General features: G+C 40.5%; 1 protein-coding gene across 1 annotated transcript in view; it reads left to right on the forward strand.

Annotated features, from left to right (window-relative positions):
* The window catches only part of LOC112225410 (ankyrin repeat domain-containing protein 10), a 34,056-nt gene extending 11,268 nt beyond the window's left edge, over positions 1 to 22,788 (forward strand). The window contains exons 4-5 of the mRNA XM_024389361.2: positions 15,156 to 15,424; positions 19,257 to 22,788. Of these exons, the coding sequence (XP_024245129.1) occupies positions 15,156 to 15,424; positions 19,257 to 19,540 (553 nt within the window). The 3' untranslated portion in view covers positions 19,541 to 22,788. The remainder of the gene's footprint in view (positions 1 to 15,155; positions 15,425 to 19,256) is intronic.
* Positions 22,789 to 23,237: the final 449 nt, after the last annotated feature.

Raw genomic sequence — 23,237 nt, forward strand, 5'->3', positions numbered from 1 at the left:
GGGAATGTCAGTGCAAAAGCCTCCATCATTCTTAAATGGAAGATGTTTGGGACCACCAAGACTCTTCCTAGAGCTGGCCGCCCAGCAAAACTGAGCAATTGGGGGAGAAGAGCCTTGGTCAGGGAGGTGACCAAGAACCCGATGGTCACTGCCAGAGCTCCAGATTTCCTCTGTGGAGATGGGAGAATCTTCCAGAAGGACATCCATCTCTGCAGGACTTCACCAATCAGGCCTTTATGGTAGAGTGGCTAGACGGAAGCCACTCTTCAGTAAAAGGAACAGCCCGCTTGGAGTTTGTACAAAAAGCACCTAAAGGACTCTGACCATGAGAAACACGATAGAACTCTTTGCCCTGAATGCCAAGCGGCACGTCTGGAGGAAATCTGGCACCATCCTGACAGTGAAGCTTGGTGGTGGTAGCATCATTCTGTGGGGATGTTTTTCAGGGACTGGGAGACTAGTCAGGATCGAGGGAAAGATGAACGGAGCAAAGTACAGAGCGATCCTTGATTAAAACCTGCTCCAAAGCACTCAGGAACTGACTGACTGGGGCGAAGGTTCACTTTCCAACAGGACAATGACCCTAAGCACACAGCCAAGATAATGCAGGAGTGGCTTCAGAACAAGTCTCTGAATGTGCTTGAGTGGCCCAGCCAGAGCCCGGGCTTGAACCCGATCAAACATCTCTGGATAGACCTGAAAATAGCTGTGCAGCGACGCTCCCCATCCAACCTGACGGAGCTTGAGAGGATCTGCAAAGGAGAATGGAATAAACTCCCCAAAGACGGGTGTGCCAAGCTTGTAGCGTCATACCCAAGAAGACTCGAGGCTGTAATCACTGCCAAAGGTGTTTGAACAAAGTACTGAGTAAAGAGTCTAAATATATATATTTTTTTTCCCTAAAGTTGTTTTTGCTTTGTCATTATGGGATATTGTGTGTAGATTGATAAGGGGGAAAAAAATTATTCAATCAATTTCAGAATAAGGCTTAAACGTAACAATGTGGAAGTAGTCAAGGGGTTTTAATGCACTGTACGTACTGAATGTTAGTGCATACATTTAGTCAAGGCCACCACCATGCCCTGCAAATAGTGCTTTACCAACAGTTTTAGGGTGCTCCTCATTGTATGACCAAGTGCCATCGTGTTTAGGTCGACAGATACTAGAACCATTAACTTCTACAAGACCAGTGTTGAAACCTTGACAAATACACATCTGTTAGCGTGGGCAAGACACATTGTTGACAGCAGACCGCAGAGACTGCCTCAATTTGACAGGGATCTAATTATTTCACAGCATATTTTAAATTAGTTACTAAATGATAATCATTGTCTGTTTAGTGATTATACCTTTTATCTGCCTCAAGGACAAATTGCTCACAATCATGCATAGTCCGATTCACTCAAGGGAATGTTTTTGCTCCCCAAAATTCTTAGCAAGTGTTGGAAGGATTCACCCTGAAGGATAGTTCAACATTTTAAGGCAGAAATAGGTGTTTTAGTTACAGTACCCTCTTCGTGTCATCTGTGGGACAACCTGTAGCCTATACCTTTTTCATCTGTCCATTAAAACCCCAACACACACACCTTAAACCAGAAACACCAGTGAGTTTATATGCCATGTTTATATTTTAATTTCTACCACTACCTGGGTTTACTATATAACTTTTACAAAAACCTTTCTGATCAGGAAGAAACTACTTTTATTGCCAGGGAGAAACAAAAACCAGCATGACACTGTAGGACTTGAGAATTTGAGTTCTACATCCCTGAGCTAGTGAAATGTAATCCCTCTTTCAGGTGACTATAGGGTACTCGACTCCTTATTTCAGCTGACATACAGTGAGTTATGCCATACTTCATTGAGGTGAATTGTATTTTAATTTCTGGCAGGTGCTATGACAATTTTTAGGATTCTCAATTCTCATCGTGTAGAGTTACGACCTAACCAAAAGTAGTATAAATTATAGTCGTACAAACCCAAATTCAAACAAGCATTGTAGAACAGATTTAGACAATATTGTTATGGTAATATTGTTAACCCAGGTTAAAAAACTGGAAAACGCTTTGTATTGGGGTTGGTGGTCTATGGCATTTATAATCACTGGTGACAATTTCAGTGGGTGGAAAACAATCACTTCTAGAATATTTTCATTCTATTCATTATGATGAAATGTGCATATGGTCGCTAGCCTCTGAACAATTTTGAAAGCTGTTTGTTTTTCCCTAAAGGTCCTAGAAATGCTACTGTGCAGCTGTTTGAGTTACTGTTTGTCACAAAGTTGTTTCCTTTGACAGCTGTAGCTCATGTTGATTCTGATGGTCCACTATTCTAGAGTATGGAAGAAAAAGGCAAACTAGACAGGAGGCTCATGGCAACAGATTTTCATTTTTCTTTACTATACATTCTCAAATTCAAAAACATTGCCCTCTAAACAGTGACGTATTAAGAAATTATAGGTGAAATTAAAATGATTTAAAGCCTTAAAGTATTGTTAGTTGTTTTCATTTTTGTTCCCTGCAATCTTCTATTGCCCTATGGTGCTTCAAAAGGCCAAAGGTTTTGACCAATAGCAACAAGTTATAAAATATAGGCTAATCTATATGAAACCAGCTTTTATTTTTTGCTTTCGAAAAACTATTTTGAATAGAGCCATTTTCTCCTGTGCTTAGTGGTTGCTTCCCTATCTGCTCTCAGTACCCAGAGGGAGCTGACAAAACTGCAATGGAAACACATTTGACTGGTGATTTCTATGCTGCTAAAGACAGCTGTAGGTTGAGTTAATCTAGTCTAATAGTAATTGAAGCACCAGCCAGTTGTATGCAAAGAAGGCTTAACAAAATGTGCAGATTGGTTTTATGAAATATAACATTACAAAATCTCTTATTTTTATTTTTTTATGTTCAGATGTTTACTTACTAGTATATAAATGGCAGTGCTACATAAATGCATTCAGCTTTAAATAGCTTCTATAAACATAAGGTTGTTACTGGGCCTGTAGTTGACCAGCCAGCTCTAGCTACTGTAAACATAGCTCTTAGTTGCACACAGACATTCCAATACAGACTGGTGCCATTTGTGCCAGGTTTCCGCAGCTGCTTCCTTTGAATTCTGGAAGTTATGTCTGTGTCAGGCAGATTAATATTTGTATGAATCATATGCCGCAATATTGCAATTTCCCGCTGTTACCAACTAAGTTTACCTTTTAAAATAATTTTCTGTAGAATAGGGAGAATATTGAACTATTAAATGCACCCAACCATTTTAAACCTGTTATCCTACTCTCAAAATACTTTGCCTAAGCTGCTGTCTGGTGTGACTGTCAGACAAACGCGTGCACACACACACACATTCTTTGATGCTCTAGTAATGGATGCCTCCCGTACCAACCACCACCATTAGCGAGGCACTCTGTCACTGTGTTACATGGCACAGTTCCACAAGGATGATTCCATTCTGAGAATGTTCCCTTGTCTATACATGAACAGCCCATCCTCTTTCCCTTCACTGTGACATTCACAATCGTTGAGCCACAGCATCTCCAGCATGCTACCAGATCCCATAGACTTTCAGTCATTGTGCTAACACTATATTTATTTCAAAAAATACTAAAATACTCTAAAACTTGCTTTTTGTTCTTAATCAAACTGATTTGATCTGATATTCCTTGGTCAAACTCATCCCCCTGTTTCTGCTGCTGCACACATCATTCATAGTTCTAGTATCATATCTCTCACTGTCATAAACGGAGCTCTTTCTCACTTCTGAAGAGGACATTTCAACCTTTACCAATCACAGAAGTCGCCATCATGACTGTTGCGCTGGGTTTGTTCTGCTTCGTCACTTTGCCCCAGTACTCTTTCCCTCCCGCTTTATGTCACTCTACTGGTCGTCGCTGTGACCTAAACTTAGAATGACCTTCTCCTTGGACATCTGAGCTCCTGTCTGCTGCCCATTGCCCCCTCCCAGACTGACCTTTACCATTTAACTGACCAGTACCGCTGCATTAATGTGCTACATGATTTTCTTCAGAGGCTAAGCAAATTAGGCTTCTCAAACCTCCACAACATGAAGAGCAGCTAGAAGGACTTCCCTTGAAGAAAGAGCAAAGTATGTTGACCATAACCTTGATATAAATCAAATAAAATATAATTTTATTGGTCACATACAGTGGGGCAAAAAAGTATTTAGTCAGCCACCAATTGTGCAAGTTCTCCTACTTAAAAAGCTGAGAGAGGCCTATAATTTTCATCATAGGTACACTTCAACTATGACAGACAAAATGAGAAAAAAATCCAGAAAATCACATTGTAGGATTTTTAATGAATTTATTTGCAAATTATGGTGGAAAATAAGTATTTGGTCAATAATAAAAGTTTATCTCAATACTTTGTTATATACCCTTTGTTGGCAATGACAGAGGTCAAACGTTTTCTGTAAGTCTTCACAAGGTTTTCACACACTGTTGCTGGTATTTTGGCCCATTCCTCCATGCAAATCTCCTCTAGAGCAGTGATGTTTTGGGGCTGTTGCTGGGCAACACGGACTTTCAACTCCCTCCAAAGATTTTCTATGGGATTGAGATCTGGAGACTGACTAGGCCACTCCAGGACCTTGAAATGCTTCTTACAAAGCCACTTCTTCGTTGCCCCGGCGGTGTGTTTGGGATCATTGTCATGCTGAAAGACCCAGCCACGTTTCATCTTCAATGAATGCCCTTGCTGATGGAAGGAGGTTTTCACTCAAAATCTCACGATACATGGCCCCATTCATTCTTTCCTTTACACGGATCAGTCGTCCTGGTCCCTTTGCAGAAAAACAACCCCAAAGCATGATGTTTCCACCCCCATGCTTCACAGTAGGTATGGTGTTCTTTGGATGCAACTCAGCATTCTTTGTCCTCCAAACACGACGAGTTGAGTTTTTACCTAAAAGTTATATTTTGGTTTCATCTGACCATATGACATTCTCCCAATTTTCTTCTGGATCATCCAAATGCTCTCTAGCAAACTTAAGATGGGCCTGGACATGTACTGGCTTAAGCAGGTGGACACGTCTGGCACTGCAGGATTTGAGTCCCTGGCGGCGTAGTGTGTTACTGATGGTAGGCTTTGTTACTTTGGTCCCAGCTCTCTGCAGGTCATTCACTAGCCCCCCCCGTGTGGTTCTGGGATTTTGACCCCATGGGGTGAGATCTTGCGTGGAGCCCCATATCGAGGGAGATTATCAGTGGTCTTGTATGTCTTCCATTTCCTAATAATTGCTGCCACAGTTGATTTCTTCAAACCAAGCTGCTTACCTATTGCAGATTGTCTTCCCAGCCTGGTGCAGGTCTACAATTTTGTTTCTGGTGTCCTTTGACAGCTCTTTGGTCTTGGCCATAGTGGAGTTTGTAGTGTGACTGTTTGAGGTTGTGGACAGGTGTCTTTTATACTGATAACAAGTTCAAACAGGTGCCATTAATACAGGTAACGAGTGGAGGACAGAGGAGCCTCTTAAAGAAGAAGTTACAGGTCTGTGAGAGCCAGAAATCTTGCTTGTTTGTAGGTGACCAAATACTTATTTTCCACCATAATTTGCAAATAAATTCATTAAAAATCCTACAATGTGATTTTTCTGGATATTTTTTCTTCTAATTTTGTCTGTCATAGTTGAAGTGTACCTATGATGAAAATTACAGGCCTCATCTTTTTAAGTGGGAGAACTTGCACAATTGGTGGCTGACTAAAGACTTTTTTGCCCCACTGTACACATATTTAGCAAATGTTATTGTAGGTGTAGCAAAATGATTGTGCTTAGGACCTAGAAGCAGAGCTGCCATATCTGTCTGCGTCATCTTATCACCCAAGATGTGTGATTTTAATGAAATATTTTCATTCTCTTGTGAAATCACTGAAGCCATGGAGCATGTCCTTGTTTGTCCCTGAACCACCTTGAATAGCCTATCTGAAAGAGGATCATTTTCTAATTTAAAAAATGATAGTTCAACTGTCTATCATAGTGTTTTCTGCATCTCAAGACTCAAGTTAAACGTATTAAGACGATGACCTATTTTCTTGTTGTTTGACAGTGGCAGTACATTGACAAGGACCGTGGCCCATTATTCTGGACAGGTGCTTTTCTTGTGACCTGATCATGTTGAATCATCCTGTACAAACCATGAATATCTCAGCCGGCAGACTTACTCACAGAAGCTTGGTTGTCTTCTATTGTTGGTTCAGTTATTTTTCTCTCCCATCAACGTTTACATGATCTTTCCAGATCATTTACCCAATCACTTGGTATCATTATTCACAGATATTATTCAACAATACATGCATGGAGCAGCAAGTGGTAACTTCCTTATTAGGCAATTTCAGGCAAAACGTTCTGGTTTATTCAAATATATAAATCAAATGTATTTATAAAGCCCTTCTTACATCAGCTGATATCTCAAAGGGCTGTACAGAAACCCAGCCTAAAACCCCAAACAGCAAGCAATGCAGGTGTAGAAGCACGGCTTAGCAATACAGGTGTAGAACCCTAAATGTATGGTTTTACGTCACCATCATAATAGGGCAATGAATATTAATTAGTGTTTGTTTCATTCAAATAGTTATCCATTTTGATTTTGACGTGGGGGAAAAAATAGCATAATTCGCAATCAAAACCTTAAATATCTAGAAACATGCGTAGATCGTTTTGAACCTAAAACATCAAACTTGATTTCATTTCACTTTTTGGATTCTCCTTTTTGAATTTCTTGTCATGAGCCTCTAGCACTTTTAGGGTTTTACAATGAGCTACTCTAGGGGGTATGCTCAGTAGATTAGTGAATAGAGAATCACTCTGGGTTGTGTCGTGGATAGAGAATAGTCCAGAGTAGAGCAGTCACCAGGGTCATACTATTTAACTGTATATAATGCTAACATATTTTGCTTGTATAAAAGAACCTGTTCTGTTTTTGAATGTCACCTTCAGTATTAACCCATTTCTATGATATACCGTAAGATCTGTTTTGATTATCTGATCTTCTGTCACATTTTCTCTTATGAAAGTGGCAATGAGAAGAGAGAAAAAATACTTCATAGAAAAACGTATGATCTCTTCTTTTTTGTACTGTCAACAAATAAGACTCAGAAACCTCCACATCTCAATGTTTTGCAGCCATTGAATTCGAAATGACTTGATTTTTTCAAGTAATCCTAGAAAAGGGGGAGAATAGACACTGCAGAGTCTGCCCCGTTCCCTGGGATAGCCGTACTGTTGTGGCATTGAGTGTTCTCACTATCGCTTCCTATCTACAAACTGGCAAACTGTTGAGGTATTTCATGCGGTGATTGGTTTTAATGCTAGGACATTTATGATTATGAATATCTTTTAAATAGTTTGATTTCTTTAAACATGTTTAGACCTGCATGCTTTGCTTAATATTACCTGTCCCTGTATTTTATTTGTAAACTAACCATAGGACCCATTTTATGATTTAGTGATCTTTTTAATTAGTCCTATGTAAAGTTACAGGTCAGCATGATTTTTAGGATCTCTCTCGAAGGTGATAGGCTAGCAACAGAAGGCAGTGGTTGTGTGTTCACAACTGAAAAGCAAAGCATACCAGGCATTTAAAAGAGAAATTAACGCTTCCTTACTTACTACTCAGTTTTGGACATGGTCATCCTGTATTATAAACTGGGTGGTTCAAGCCCTAAATGCTGATTGGCTGAAAGCCGTGGTATATCAGACCGAATACCATGGGTATGACATACCATTTATTCTTACTACTCTAATTATGTCGATATCAATTCAAAATAGCAATAAGGCACCTCAGGGGTTTGTGATATATGGCCAATCTACCACGGCTAAGGGCTGTGTTCTAGCACTCCTCGTTGCGTTGTGCATAAGAACAGCCTTTAGCTGTGGTATATTGGCCATATACCACACCACCTCGGGCCTTATTGCTTAATTATAGACCATTTAGAATCCAACAGGCTGATTATTCAAGGTACTGTATCACCCTTTAGCATTCACACACATATGACGGGTCTCAATAACAGGACATGAGTGTGATTGTAGATATCATTGTGTTTCAAATAAAGTTGGTGTTCATTTACCGCTCTCTTCTCGACCTGAACTATGTCAGAAACTTTGCAGTTAAACAAAAAATCTGAATGGATCACTTTGTAACTACAGGAACCAAATGGGAGAGGGTGGGAGATAGAATGTAGTTGGCTAGAATTCAGGGGCAGGAAGAGGGAGGGAATGCAAGGCCTCCCTTATCTAAGGGATTTGCCCTGAGCAAGACTGCAATCAGTCTATTGTTGTTCATGTCAGCTCTGGCGTCATTCGATTGGCTCCCGTGCTGAGCTATGTGATGAGTTATGCCAGAGACTAAGAACCATAGCTGAAAACTTCAGAAGAGCTGCAGGATCAAAAACCCACTTAGCTTAACTGAGTATGTTTTTACGTTTCTATTGGACATTCAATGTTAGTAGGCACATTTACAACATTCAGTGATGTGAGAGCTGCGTTTAAGAAAAACCACTAAAATGCACAAAATCAAATGTCCTGACATATGTTGGTATATTAATCAATTTGGCCACTGGATGTTTTTGACTCATCCCAGAAACCAGGTTACCATTATTGTGGAACTGTCTCCAAATATAATTCACAGGGGGAAGGGGGATTTCCTTTTGTTTATTGACGGTTTAAAGCCAAGATGACAAATGCAGTTAGAGCAACTAAAATAGAGTTTATCCAGTGCTGCTCTGATCCTGTGAAGGGAAATGCTACATTATCAGGCTTTAACAGAACTCTCAGAACAGTGTTCCCAAAATTGAGGGTTTTCTATGGAGACCCTTACACTATATAGTACAAAAGTATTTGCATGTGGACACCCCTTCAAATTTGTGGATTTGTCTATTTCAGCCACACCCATTGTTAACAGATGTATAAAATTGAGCACACCACCATGCAGTCACCATAGACAAACATTGGCAGTAGAATGGTCTTACTGAAGAGCTCAGTGACTTTCAATGTGGTGCCTTTCCAACAAGTCAGTTTGTCAAATTTCTGCCCTACTTGAGCTGCCCCGGTCAACTAAGTGCTTTTACTGTGAAGTGGAAACCTAGGAGCAACAACGGCTCAGCCGTGAAGTGGTAGGCCACACAAGCTCACAGAACGGGATTGCTGAAGCGCATTACCAAGGTTCTCATTACCAAGCTCATTACCAAGGTTCCAAACTTCCTCTTGAAGCAACGTCAGCAGAAGAACTGTTAGTCGGGAGTCTTATGAAATGGGTTTCTATGGCCGAGCAGCCGCACACCCTCCTAAGATCACCATCGCCATGCGCAATGCCAAAAGTCGGCTGGAGTGGTGTAAAGCTCAGTGGAAGCAGTGGAAACTCGTTCTCTGGCGTGATGACTCACGCTTCAAAATCTGTCAGTCCAATGGACAACTCTGGGTTTGGCGGATGCCAGGAGAACGCTACCTGCCTGAATGAGACGGCATAGTGCCAACTGTAAAGTTTTGTGGAGGAGGAATAGTGGTCTGGGGCTGTTTTTCATGGTTCAGGCTATGGCCCCAGTGAAGGGAAATCTTAACGCTACAGCATACAATTCTCTGCTTCTAACTTTGTGGCAAAAGTTTGGCGAAGGCCCTTTCTTGTTTCAGCATGACAATGCCCCTGTGCACAACGAGGTCCACACATGGTTTGTCTAGATCTGTGTGGAAGAAGTCGACTGGCCTGCACAGACCACTGACCTCAACCCCATCGAACACCCTTGGGATGAATTGGTACGCAGACTGCCTAATCACCCAACATCAGTGCCCTACCTCACTAATGCTCTTGTGGCTGATTTTATTTATTTTCCCCCCTATATTTTAAGATGATATTTCTCGTTAACTTACAAATAACCATGTGTTCTGTTATGAAATGCATAGCAGAGATTTTCATACGCTTAAAACTACACATGTAAGATCCGGGTCAACAGCATCAATGTAACATAACTTTAGACCGTCCCCTCGCCCATACCCAGACGCGAACCAGGGACCCTCTGCACACATCAACAACAGTCACCCACGAAGCATCGTTACCCATCGCTCCACAAAAGCCGCGGCCCTTGCAGAGCAAGGGGAACTACTACTTCAAGGTCTCAGAGCAAGTGACGTCACTGATTGAAACGCTATTTAGCGCGCACCGCTAACTAAGCTAGCCGTTTCACATCCGTTACATTCACAATGGCTCCATTGCCTATGTTGGAAGTTTTGGTGCCAGAAGCTAGACTGGATGCCAGTCTGTTTCTGCCATATCCAACTCGCATTGTTGTTGTCATTCCAAACAACATGGCATGATACTGACAAATGAGTTAAACCATAAACACACTGGCATCAAGTCTGGCCAGAAATCTGATTTAAACTGTAGCCCTATGAAAGATCTAATGGGGGGCACAATGTGTACAAAGGAACAAGGCACCACATAAAACAAATCCATAATATTTTGATTCTTACTGTGTCTTTTATATCTAAATCTTTAACTTTATTATGGAGATAATTTATTGTAATAACATCATTTGGATTTTTACAAGGGTTTATTATTTAAGTGAATGGGAACATGTGGTTCTACTGGTAATTCATAATATTATATAATTCTTATATTTGAGCTATTATTCTTACATTTTCAGTCCTTTTAACTTATTGGACTAAGTTCTTTAAAACCAGTAAACTTATGGGTTAAGCCTATATTAGTGTTGTGGTTGTGTGGCTTAAAAATAGCTTCTAACCTGTCACATTGATACTTTTGGGCGAATGGTATCCTATCAGTTACTTCAGCATCTGCTAACATACAATTCGCAAACATTCTATGTGATTATGTTCAACCAAAAGTCACTTTCATTCATCTTTTAGGGATGTTATTTCCAGGATTCCTTCTTCAAGCCCATGTTCTCTACTTTTCGAACCAATTGTTTTTCTTGTAATGAAGAACACTTTTGCAGTTTGTTCTAAGAAAAAGAGAAGCAACCTTTTTAAAAGGATCTTAGTCGGTCTAATTTGATCCATAATAAATTAGTCTAGTTCAAGGAGATGGAGTTGCTAGCTATCCTTTTTTTCTCTTTAAAAAGAAAATCCCTTTACTTTAAATGGATAGTTTGGGTTTTTGGCAATGGGGCCTTTGATCTACTTCCCCTGAGTCCGATGAACCCGTTGATACCGTTTTATGTCTCTGCGTGCAGTTTGAAGGAAGCGCAATGACTTGAAGTCTGTCGACTTCCAGTCTTTGCTCTAATGCTAGTTAGCATTGGCTCGCAAAACTACCTTTTAATTGCCAAAATCCTGAACTATTTTTTTAACGAAACCTCTGGTCTTTGTCAGTGATAGCAGGGGGTGGGTCCAGGCCTGGGGTGGGATGGGATAGGATAGTAAGGTTGGAGGGGTTAGACATATAATACACATGACATACACATAGTATAATTACGTTTTGTTGATAATAAACTACAGTATATCTTGTTTGTCCCTTCAACAAATTCACTTCGTGTTGGGTTGAAATTATTACCTGATTGCTAATACAAAAATAGGCAATTTTTCAGAAGCCAGAGCAGAATACTTTGGTGTCATGTTCTTTGTGCACATAATGTTCCCTACACTGGTTGTATTAGATTCTCTGGCACCCTGAAGGATTGTTACTCCTCTTAGTGAGACCCGTCAGTCTACAGTACATGCTCACAAATTCTATATAAAAAAAGCTTTTGCTTGAAGGTGGGATCTCTTGGAAGCGTTAATTTTTGTTTTTTCAAACTGAGTCAGAATGGGGGGGATGGGATATGTATGCAAGTTAATCATGTGTGAATTTTATTTTTATTCAACAGAGGAATGTGATCTTTAGCACGTTAATTACAGTGCATTTTGATTTAATTTATTGTTTTGACTTTGTACACATTAAGATAGTTCTAGGGATCGTAAGAAAGACAAAGCACTGAGTTTATGAATGAGTGAACAACAGTATCTAAACTAGAGAGTATATATTTCTTCATGGATGTCACTGGGTTGCTACACCTTTCACTTTATTCACATTTAAAACTCATATTTGAAGCGTGCCTCTTCAGGGTGCTCATCTAGAGACCCCTCGCTGCGGTGTTGCACCAACATTACGTCAATTTTTGACTTAATTAAATCGTGTAGCAAATATAGAATGTGTTAGAGTATGTGGTCTTTTCTGTAGCCTACAGGCTGTAGATAAAATGTATGACAATGTAATGAGACTGACAGTTTTTACATGCAGGTTTCTCTGATCAAATAGCCAAACCTAAATGACACCCAATCAAATACAAAAATGCGTTGTCATGTTAACAAACAATCCTAAAAACAGCTGTACAACTGTTGTCCAGGAGTTTCACCCCATTGACATGATCAGTAGTTTCAAGTTTGTATCCGTCAATTTTTGACAAGCTGGTTATAGCAAAAAATTAAATACTTCTGCATTTCCCGCAGTGTAAACACATTGCAAATAGGCTCACTAACTCCTGATAAAGTTGGATATCTGATATTCAGAGCTTAAATTGCCAAGTTGATTAGTCAGAGCATTTATGACTAATAAAGCCTATGCAATGGCCTGTTTTACTAATGGTGGGCCTACAACTTGATGGGCATTCATACAATTCCATTGTGGCTGTCATGGCAGGCTACACCCCAGTAAGCACGAGCCAACGTCTCACTTTGTTCCTGTCTGGACAAAATGTATTTTTTGGGTGTTTTACAAGTGGTAGGCTTACCACACAGATGGGCATTCATAAAATTAAATCTCAGGCAAAACTGTAGGCTATACGTCAGTAAGCACGGACCAACTCTAATGCCTTTTTGGTCGTCTTGTTTTTTGTACAGTCCAAAATCTGAACCAATCATAGACATCTATAAATTACATATTTTCAACTTTAATTTAGAACCAAAAAATTGCCTGATTTCAACATCTGGAAAATACATATTTTTCAACGTCCGGAAAAGATACCTTTTCAACATCCTGGAAAATATGCATTTTAAACATACGGAAAATACATCTTTTCATCTTTCATACAGAACCTAAATTGAACCCAACTTCAACGTCTGGAAAGTATGTATATTACACGTCTTTTCAACGTCCTACAACCCCTTACAGCAACAATGCAGTAGCAGGTTATTTGCCTAGTGCATCATTGCAATCTATATGAGGCAGAGACTGCCCACAAGGTCAAGTGTTTCTCATTTCTAAATAATACAACAAAAAAAGTTCAATCAATACGGGGGACCTGCCTCGAATGCCCTCTTCCCCTTACAAAGACCTGGTTGTTCAGCTTGGGAAATTATTTTGCCACGGAATCCAATGGTGTTTAGCCTCGGAACAACAAGTGCAGAATGGTTCTCCCATTAGCCAGCAGAAATGTTTGGCGATTGGCCGAACATTTCCAAACAGTCAAGTTTCGGGCCTCTGTTAGCTTAGAGTATTTTTCGAGACACTTCCTGGAAATGAATTGAACCATTTCCATGGCAGAGCAGACCTCAATCCTTACAAGGGAATCTTTTTGGTCTGCTACAGGACATGCCAGGAACAGTGACCAGGCAATTCTCTACCTGGTGTCTATTTTTGTTTATGACCTGCTTAGAAGCAGGTCACTGGGTTGGCCCTGTCTGATCGCTTTAGATGGCCAATTTTGGCTTAGTAGCCAGGTTAGAGTAGTCCTATCTTTTTAGACTAATTTGCTTTGATGCTCACTTTTTTACTTTTTACCCAAATGATTTTAGAAGTCCAGACACAGAAAACAGCTCAAACACTGATGCTCTGAGTTGTTACCCACCCAGTGACATCCTTGTCTTCTTTCTAGCATATCTATAAGTATTATGGAAATCATAATAATCATAATCAACTATGCTCACTGCATTGCTGTTTGCTCATTCATAAAGTCCTACTGTAGGTTTATTACAGGTTTATAGTGGCAACAGGAAATGACTAAACAGACTATCTGTTATGCACACGCCTGAATCTGAGACCAAATCAACCATAGGTCTTTTTGGTGTCTGCTGTGATACCAAAATAAAGGGTTGTTGTTTTCTTAACCTTTTATTGGTTCCTTCTGATTGGATGCCGGCTGCTTTGACATTGAAAACAGACAATCGTTTTCTTCTTAAACAGTGAGTGCCACTGTAGAGCTCCAACATATTGTCTAATTTTTGCTTTTCTCTCCTGGAAGAAAGGACATCTTTCATCATCTATGTTCCTTGAAGATTACTCTGCTGAATCTCTTTTCTTCTCTCTTATGCTTTTCCATTTTTATCCCTGTCTTCTTTCTCTCTCTTCTTCCATCTGCATCAAATCATGAACATGGATGTACTGAGAAAAAACCTAGCTTTCCCTGTGACCGATGAATGAGTTGGAGGACCCTGAAGCCTGTCTTGAGGACTGCCTTTGGACCAAATAAGCAGAACTTTGATCCTGTGTTGCCAGTCTCTACTCACTTTAGCAAGAATTTAACTATTATTCAGCTTTTTTTAGACACTTTGTTAGCTTCACACACACACACACACCCACTCACTCATATTTACGTCTCATTTACGTCTCATACACACACATACATGCACATACATTTTCTGCAAGGTGGACTTGATGACTTGATACCATGATTTTGACCCTGTTCAACCTCTGTAGCTGAAAATCAAGTGCTGTTTTCAGAACACCACCTTGTGTAACTTTTCCTCTTTTTGACTATTATATATTTCTTTGAGGTTACCGTCAATCAGAACGAACTTGTCCGTTATCGCCAACGATGTGCATTTCTTCCACTCAATGTTTTGCATCTTTGAAATGTATCAACATTTCTGGGATGTGGGAATGACTTTGGTCTCCTGATTCAGACATTTTTTAAATGTGTGCATATTGATAGTTATTTATCATGTTCTCTTGCAGTGGACAGCTCTACATTTTCATTTCAAAAAAATATGTGAGATTTTTATTTCCAGATGCATTTAATTTCAGGGAAATAATATCTAAAAGGATCAGTTGTCATCTCTCCCTCAGAGATAATGGTAGTGTAGATGTGCAAGGTTAGTGTAATAGAGGCAGTCAGGGATGTGTGTGTGTGTGTGTGTGTGTGTGTGAGATCCCTGGCAATGGCCGGGCGTAGGTTTCTCTAATGCTCTCTTCTCTTATTGCGCAGTATGAGGAACGCTAGTGGGCTGTCCGCCGCTGACCTGGCCCATGCCCAGGGGTTCCGCGAATGTGCTGAGATGCTCTCCAATGCGCAGAACCTGCAGCAGAACCTGACCCAGACCCAGCTTAACGGCTTTTGTCTGAACGGTACCACCCAGAACGGAGGCCACTCCCACCCTCTCATCCTAGGGCGGAGCCTCCTTAACGGGGCACCCAATAGAAAGAGATCGTTTGATAACATGGAAGCCAATCAAATCAAGAAGGCCAGAACTGACGGTAGATTTTTGCAGTTTTAATACTCTGTAAAAATAACTTCAATTTGCGAGGGATTATTAACGTATTCCAGTGACTTTTTTTTAATGAGCAAGAGTTTTAGGGTGATTAATCTCCTGACTATGGTTGCAAAGAGAACTGGTAATTTACCAAATTTACCGGCATCTTCTGCAATCTGGTAATTTTGCTCATTTATACTTTAAAAAAAATGTATTAATGTTCAGCTCTGGAAAAAATTGAGACCACTGCAACATGATCAGTTACTCTGGTTTTACTATTTATAGGTATGTGTTTTGGGTAAATTGAACATTTTGTTTTATTCTATAAACTACTGATTTACTTTTTTCACCACCAGTTTGGAGCCAAAATGTTTACAACAAAGATGTATTGACATAGTAAAATAAGTGTGTAAAATATACAGTACCAGTCAAAAGTTTGGACACACCTACTCATTCAAGGTTTTCTTAATTTTTACTATTTTCTACATTGTATAATAAAAGTGAATACATCAACACTATGAAATGACATATAGAATCATGTAGTAACCAAAAAAGGTTTAAACAAATCAGAATATATTTGATATTCTTCAATGTAGCCACCCTTGGAACACTCTTGGTATTCTCTCAACCAGATTCATGAGGTAGTCACCTGGAATGCATTTCATTTAACAGGTGTGCCTTGTTAAAAGTTAATTTGTGGAATTTATTTATTTGACGCGTTTGAGCCAATAAGTTGTGTTGTGACAAGGTAGGGGTGGTAAACAGAAGATAGCCCTATTTGGTAAGAGACCAAGTCCATATTAATGCTAAAAACAGCTCAAATAAGCAAAGAGAAACAACAATTCATTGTTACTTTAAGACATGAAGGTCCGTCAATCCGTAACATTTCAAGAACTTTGAAAGTTTCTTCAAGTGCAGTTGCAAAAACCATCAAGCGCTATGATGAAACTGGCTCTCATGAGGACCGCCAAATGGAAAGGAAGACCCAGAGTTACCTCTGCTGCAGTGGATAAGTTCATTAAAGTTAACTGCCCCTCTGATTTGCAGCACAAATGAATGCTTCACAGAGTTCAAGGAACAGACCAAACACATCAACTGTTCAGAGGACACTGTGTACAGTTTTTATTTATTTTTTATTTCACCTTTATTAAACCAGGTAGGCCAGTTAAGGACAAGTTCTCATTTACAACTGCGACCTGGCCAAAATAGAGCAAAGCAGTGCAACACAAACAACAGAGTTACACATGGGATAAACAAATGTACAGTTAATAGCACAATAGAAAAATTGATATGCAGTGTGTGCAAATGTAGTAAGATTAGGGAGGTAAGGCAATAAATAGGCCATAGTGGCAAAATAATAACAATTTAGCATTTAACACTGGAGTGATAGATGTGCAGAAGATGAATGTGCAAGTAGAGATACTGGGGTGCAAATGAATTTTAAAAAAGAATAACAATATGGGGATGAGGTAGTTGGGTGGGCTATTTACAGGTGGGCCATGTACAGATGCAAAGATCGGTAAGCTGCTCTGACAGCTGATGCTTAAAGTTAGTGAGGGAGATGTGTCTCCAGCTTCAGTGATTTATTTTTTATTTTTTGCAATTCATTCCAGTCATTGGCAGCAAGGAAAGGCAGCCAAAGGATGAGTTGGCTTTGGGGGTGACCAGTGAAATATACCCGCTGGAGCGTGTGCTACAGGTGGGTGCTGCAATGGTAAACAGTGAGCTGAGATAAGGCGGGGCTTTACCTAGCAAAGTCTTATAGATGGATGGCACTGTGATGGACTTCATCCAGTTTGCTGAGTAGAGTGTTGGAGACTATTTTTGTAAATGACATCGTCGAAGTCAGGGATTGGTAGGATAGTTAGTTTTACGAGGGTATGTTTGGCAGCATGAGTGAAGGATGCTTTGTTGCGAAATTAGAAGCCGATTCTAGATTTAATTTTGGATTGGAGATGCTTAATGTGAGTCTGGAAGGACAGTTTACAGTCTAACCAGACACCTCAGTATTTGTAGTTGTCCACTTATTTTAAGTCAGAACCGTCCAGACTAGTGATGCTAGACAGGCGGGGGCGGGTGCGGGCAGCGATCGGTTGAAGAGCATGCATTTAGTTTTGCTTGCATTTAAGAGCAGTTGGAGGCCACGAAGGAGTGTTGTATGTCATTGAAGCTCATCTGGAGGTTTGTTATCAGGCTTTCATGGTTGAATTGATGCATAGAAACCACTACTGAAGGACACCAATAATAATAAGACCCGATCAATGGTCATTAGACCGGTGGAAATCTGTCGTTTTGATCTGGAGTCCAGATTTGATGTTTTTTGTTCCCACTTCCGTGTCTTTGTGAGACGCAGAGTTGGTGAATGAATTATCTCTGCATGTGTGGTTCCCACCATGCAACATGGAGGTGGTGTGGGGGTGCTTTGCTGGTGACACTGTGATTTATTTAGAATTCAAGGCACACTTAACCAGCATGGCTACATGAGCATTCGGCAGCGATATGCCATCCCATCTGGTTTGCGCATAGTGGGACTATCATTTGTTTTTCAACAGGACAATGACCCAAAACACACCACCAGGCTGTGTAAGGGCTATTTGGCCAAGGAGAGTGATGGAGTGCTGCATCAGATGACCTGGCTTCCACTATCACCCAACCTTAACCCAATTGAGATGGTTTGGGATGAGTTGGACCGCAGAGAAGGAAAAGCAGCCAACAAGTGCTCAGCATATGTGGGAACTCCAAGACTTTTGGAAAATCGTTCCTCATGAAGCTGGTTAAGAGAATGCCAAGAGTGTGCAAAGCTTAACACTTTTGGTTACTACATGATTCCATTTTGTGTTATTTCATAGTTTTAAAGTCTTTGCTATTATTCTACAATGTAGAAAATATTACAAATAAAGAAAACCCCTTGAAAAACCCACACCTAAGGTGTGTCCAAACTTTTGACTGGATGTGTATATTAGGGATATTTCATGCTGAAGCCCTCATTTAACACCAATGTTATTCACTAAGTTGATGGGTTATATTTAGGATAATGTTTTCAGCTTTGTCATACCCTTTTTGTTTGAAAATCATCTTATTTTATATATGTTTGTTGGCCAGAGTTGGACACCTGTGGTAATCTGAAGTACCCAAAAAAGGTCACTAGATGTCACCTGATAAAATAAAATACTTTACGTTACCAAAATGTTGGTAAACTTTTGAAAGTTTCCAGTAGTATAGCATCCATTTGCAGCCCTATTCCTGACAATGTTCTCACCTAATTATGCGTAATAAAGCAAAGAGTGTCATAAAACCTTTCCGATTCTAAAATCCTGTTGTAAAACCATGATTAAACTGGCCTAGCCCATATGAGAACCTGGTAGAATACATTGTTTACTTAATTGTGCAGCATTAGAACGAGCAGTATGAGGAAGAAGGGGGTGGCAGGGGACTTACCCTTTGCTGTTTGCCAGGCCTCTGAGGTTGACATGTAAAAGCATCTGCTTGTTTTATTAGACTTCTGCAAACTCTGGAGCAGAGTTTTGAGCTGTTGCCAGGAAGTTGATAAAGGCTGTAGGGAATCAGAAAATGGGGCAGTGGCTGATTTTTTTAATATATTTTTTATTGCTGAATGATAAAGCCTCAAATTGGACATTGGACTTGCTGAGTAAGGTTGATTATTCTAGAATGCTGAATACCAGTGTCTCCCCTTCTGCCCAGACAACCTGTGCATGATGGAATGGCCTCTTTGGGACTGTAGAGTATTCTGACCTGTATGTCATTGTATTCTTATTTAGTTGTATTCTAGATGGTAGCCCAACATGCTCATCCACTACATCCACTGCTCTAACTAGGTATGGGCCTGCCGCTGGGGATGCTGAATGGGTCGGTCTGCGGCGTTGGAGAGTTCCTGATGGAGAGCATACACCAGGAGAGCATGGAGTCAGCGCCACCGGCAGTGAGCTCAGGTGGGCCAGGACACTTGGCGTTTGGGATGAATGGGTCTGCGCCGGTGCCAGGCCTGGTGGACCAGGGGGGAGTGGAGGTGTCCACACCGGCCCCTAAGGAGCTGGAGATCTTCACTGTGGCCTCCATGCAGATCCCCTGTCGCTGCACTAACTCCTATGCCTACCTGTAGAGACCTTAGAGTGCATGTATTGAGTTGAGTGTTGACCCTCCTAGTCATTGTATCTTGGTAGAATGTCCATCAGGCCCTCTCTGGCCATGTTCTCTCACTGATTGAATTAATTTTAGTGCCATTGTCGGGTTCTTGGCATGATAATGATATATTTCCGGGTTCTAGAAATAAAGGCATAAATAGTTAATTTATTGTATTCTACATACATGTTAAGAAAATCATTGCCTTGCTACTATACTTAATTGATAGAGAAACATTCGTTTTATGTTTTGTTGTTATACCAGGTTCTTTGATCCACACAATTATTGTTAAATAATCTTGTGTTTTTGGCAAAGCCCCTTAGGATGAGTGACTTGTGTTTTGCACAATTATCCCTCCACACCCTACATTGCCCAATGGTAACTGTAATAATGTTGTAAAATTCTAATCTACATTCCTTTGATGTAGAAACGCCCACACCTTGGGAACAACTTACTGAAACCAGCCTCACTTGGTTTCCGGAGAAGAATAGTGAGAAGGTTAGACTTCGGTTAGTTCAAATCCTAGAGGCTGCACTGAAGTTTCCCTCCGCATCATGACTGCAATGGCGGAATTCTGACCATTACGAAGTTAGACCAGTGGTTCCCAACTGTTTTTTAACCGTGGCACACCTTGATGGGATAGCACTATTAATTTATTTAGTGTTAATGACCTCTTATTTTATCTGATCCATACAGCAAATCTATTTTCTGTGACAAACGTTTTTTATACATTAAATATGGTTTGTTTGAAATAGTTCCTTACTCATGATTGTTATTGTCGTGTGTGTACTAGAGGTCTTCGTGAATCCAGCTGGACACGAATCCCCGAGACCAGATCTGGGATGCAAGCGTGTCCGGGTCGAGAATTCTTAATATCTGCGTAGGGTCTGCTTCGGCTCTGATATGATTGCCTTGGGTATGTGTAATTCTTAACTGACTTGCTAGGACCCACATACAATCGAACACGAATGCTGCAGTAGCTTGCTTTGGCAATGTTAACACATGTTTCCCATGCCAATAAAGCCCTTGCATTGAAATTGAATTGAGAGAGACAGAGAAGTTGTATAATTTTTGCTGCTGCTCTTTGTTTTTCATGAGAGTGGTACGTGTAGCTTGTTGTTGGCCAATCATAAGAGCCAATGTATGCTTGGTCCGAAAATGTGGTCAAGGCACCATATGGATGGTGTGACACAATTGCGGAGCCTCGGAGGGCACGCACAGGCCAAATTGAGCTCTGTACCGCATCGCCTTGCGCCACTCAAATGCGGAGGTCTCCGTATAGCTCCGCGTTGACTGATTGGTTGACTGTAGGTGAGGGCGGGAGGTCCTGTATAAACACAAACTGACTTCCTTGACAACTTCCTTCACTACAGCTCTGCGAGTTGTTTGTAACTGTAGAACGGGAAAGCGTATGCAGCATCAAATAGTGTAGCTTGCGATCTTAACTAGTTTCTCACGGTTTGATGCAGTCAATATAGGTACCAGTACTTAATCATATATGATGTTAAATAACCTAGCTATGGCAGCGATTAGTCTACTATAGCTCAAGTCGGATTGGTTGGTTGAGGTCTCTCCCGCCACTGTTCCTGTGTCGCTCATTCACGCACACTCACAGTAGCCTACCACACAGCATGGCCCCTGCTATGGCGTCATTACTCTCTACCTCTTTCCTTGCGCTTTATCAGCTCCGGTTAATAAAGTAGCTTAAAAATGTACTTGTCTGTTGCTTCAGGACCGGGTCTGTATCGATCTGGTCTATACCGAACGGGTCTAGTTGTCCTCGGTTCTGTTCAGAACGGGTCCCTATATAGTTGTATTTTATTTATGCATATCGGGTCCGGATGGGAAACCCCAGGTCCATTTTAGAATGGATCCATCTTGTTTGACCCGTGAAGGCCTCTACCGGTTTAAGAGCGTCCCCGAATCTGCACCAGAAATAACAAAATGTAGCACTGGTTAAATATGTATTTTAGTTTTTAACGGTTTGCGCTACAAACAGGCGGGTTTCTCCGTTATAAAGGTGCAACCAAGGACACAAAGCCATGCTCTGTTTGTTTCTATAGCACAGGCTGTGGTATAGCTAAGCTCAGAGCCATATAGTAGGAATTAAATGACTCCGGCTAAGTTTAATCAGACTTGCCTGTTTTAATGGTTTTCACAGACTAAGTAAAGTGATACAAATTGTATAACCGACACTAGTGCGCCAAAGTAAAAATTCCACGTGCATTCCACAGGTCCCGTTTTATAAGTGCGTGTTAAACATCGGTTGGGGGCCACTGAGTTAAGACATCCAGTACTGCATTTAGTGGTAGTAATGTTGTTGCACCACTTTGGCCAATATGGGGATAAAGACATCATTTGTCCATCTCATGTCAGAATGAAGAGACTACTAGAGAATGTTCCTGCCCTTAAAGTAAAAATAAGGGAAAGCATATTTTGTTTTATCTGCTTTTTCTTTTATTCCCCCTGAGAAAATCTACCTTTTTGGACATTTCTGGTGGTGACTCTGTCTCATAGCTATTTTTTTATACAAGAACTCCCTTGTTATGCCAAAGCATATCTTTACGTTAATGTTTAAAGTACATACATCTTTACTGTGCAGCTTTTAGGTATTTCCAAGGTGTGCTACATGGCCTGACCCTGTCCTATTAGCTCGCAGACTGGTTGGATTAGCCCCTCATAGTGCCCTCATCTTCTCTCATTCTACTTTTCTAGGAAAGGACTTTGTACACTTTTCTGTATAGCCTATCTATTGTGTCTGGTGTTGAAAATGGTGTGAGTTTATTTGGACTGTTTTTCTAAGTTTTTGCAGCGTTATTTGGCTTGTGTTTTGTTGTATTGCTTTGCTAACTAACTGCAGTAATGACAAAATGTTAGACGTTGATCTATGACAAATGAGCGTGATTAGTAGTGCTACAATTTTTATAAAGCAAGGCAAAGCTACTCTTGCCTAAGGCAATTTTTTAAGAAGGAAAAATAGGAACCTTCATAAATGTATTGGTCACAAACTTTAAATCCCTCCCTACATACATCTGCTTCATGACAATTTTTCGGTCGAGCAATCCGCTCAGCAGTACTATTCAGTCTGTACAGAATCACAAATGTTAATGAGTAGATGGCATATATTGATGCAAATTAGAGCTGACGCTCAGTGTGGGGTAGTTTTGTACGGTTTAAACTCATTAAAAGGTACTTCTTTTGAATAAAATTATGATGGTGGGGCTATGATTTCTCTTAATTTGTTAATTTTTTGTGTGTATGAGAAAGTATCTACAATTGTCTGAAAACACAGAAGCAATATTATTTCATGTTTTCTATAGTTCGCCTGAATATCTGAGTAGTTTGGTGGCCTCTAGTGATATTGAGAAGGCTGTGCAGGCCCTCAATTGTGCCGTCTCATTTCTAAATATTATGCTGTCATATAGACTGTCTTGGCATAATGGCTAAACCAATAGGAGCAGGAAGGGGGTGGAACTAGGGGTGCGTTCGTAAATTCACTCTGACTAAGTACTCCGATTTCAGAGCACTCTCATCTGAGTGTGCCAGAGTGCAGAATAATTTATGAATTTACGAACGCTCAACACCCGTTGATTATGGCCGGTGTCAGTAAACGTCTGCAAAAAAAAGCACAATTAAGTTGTTGCCAGCAGCACAGTTAGTCGCCAACACTCTGGATA

Source organism: Oncorhynchus tshawytscha, linkage group LG26 (assembly GCF_018296145.1).
Source record: "Oncorhynchus tshawytscha isolate Ot180627B linkage group LG26, Otsh_v2.0, whole genome shotgun sequence".
NCBI lineage: Eukaryota > Metazoa > Chordata > Actinopteri > Salmoniformes > Salmonidae > Oncorhynchus > Oncorhynchus tshawytscha.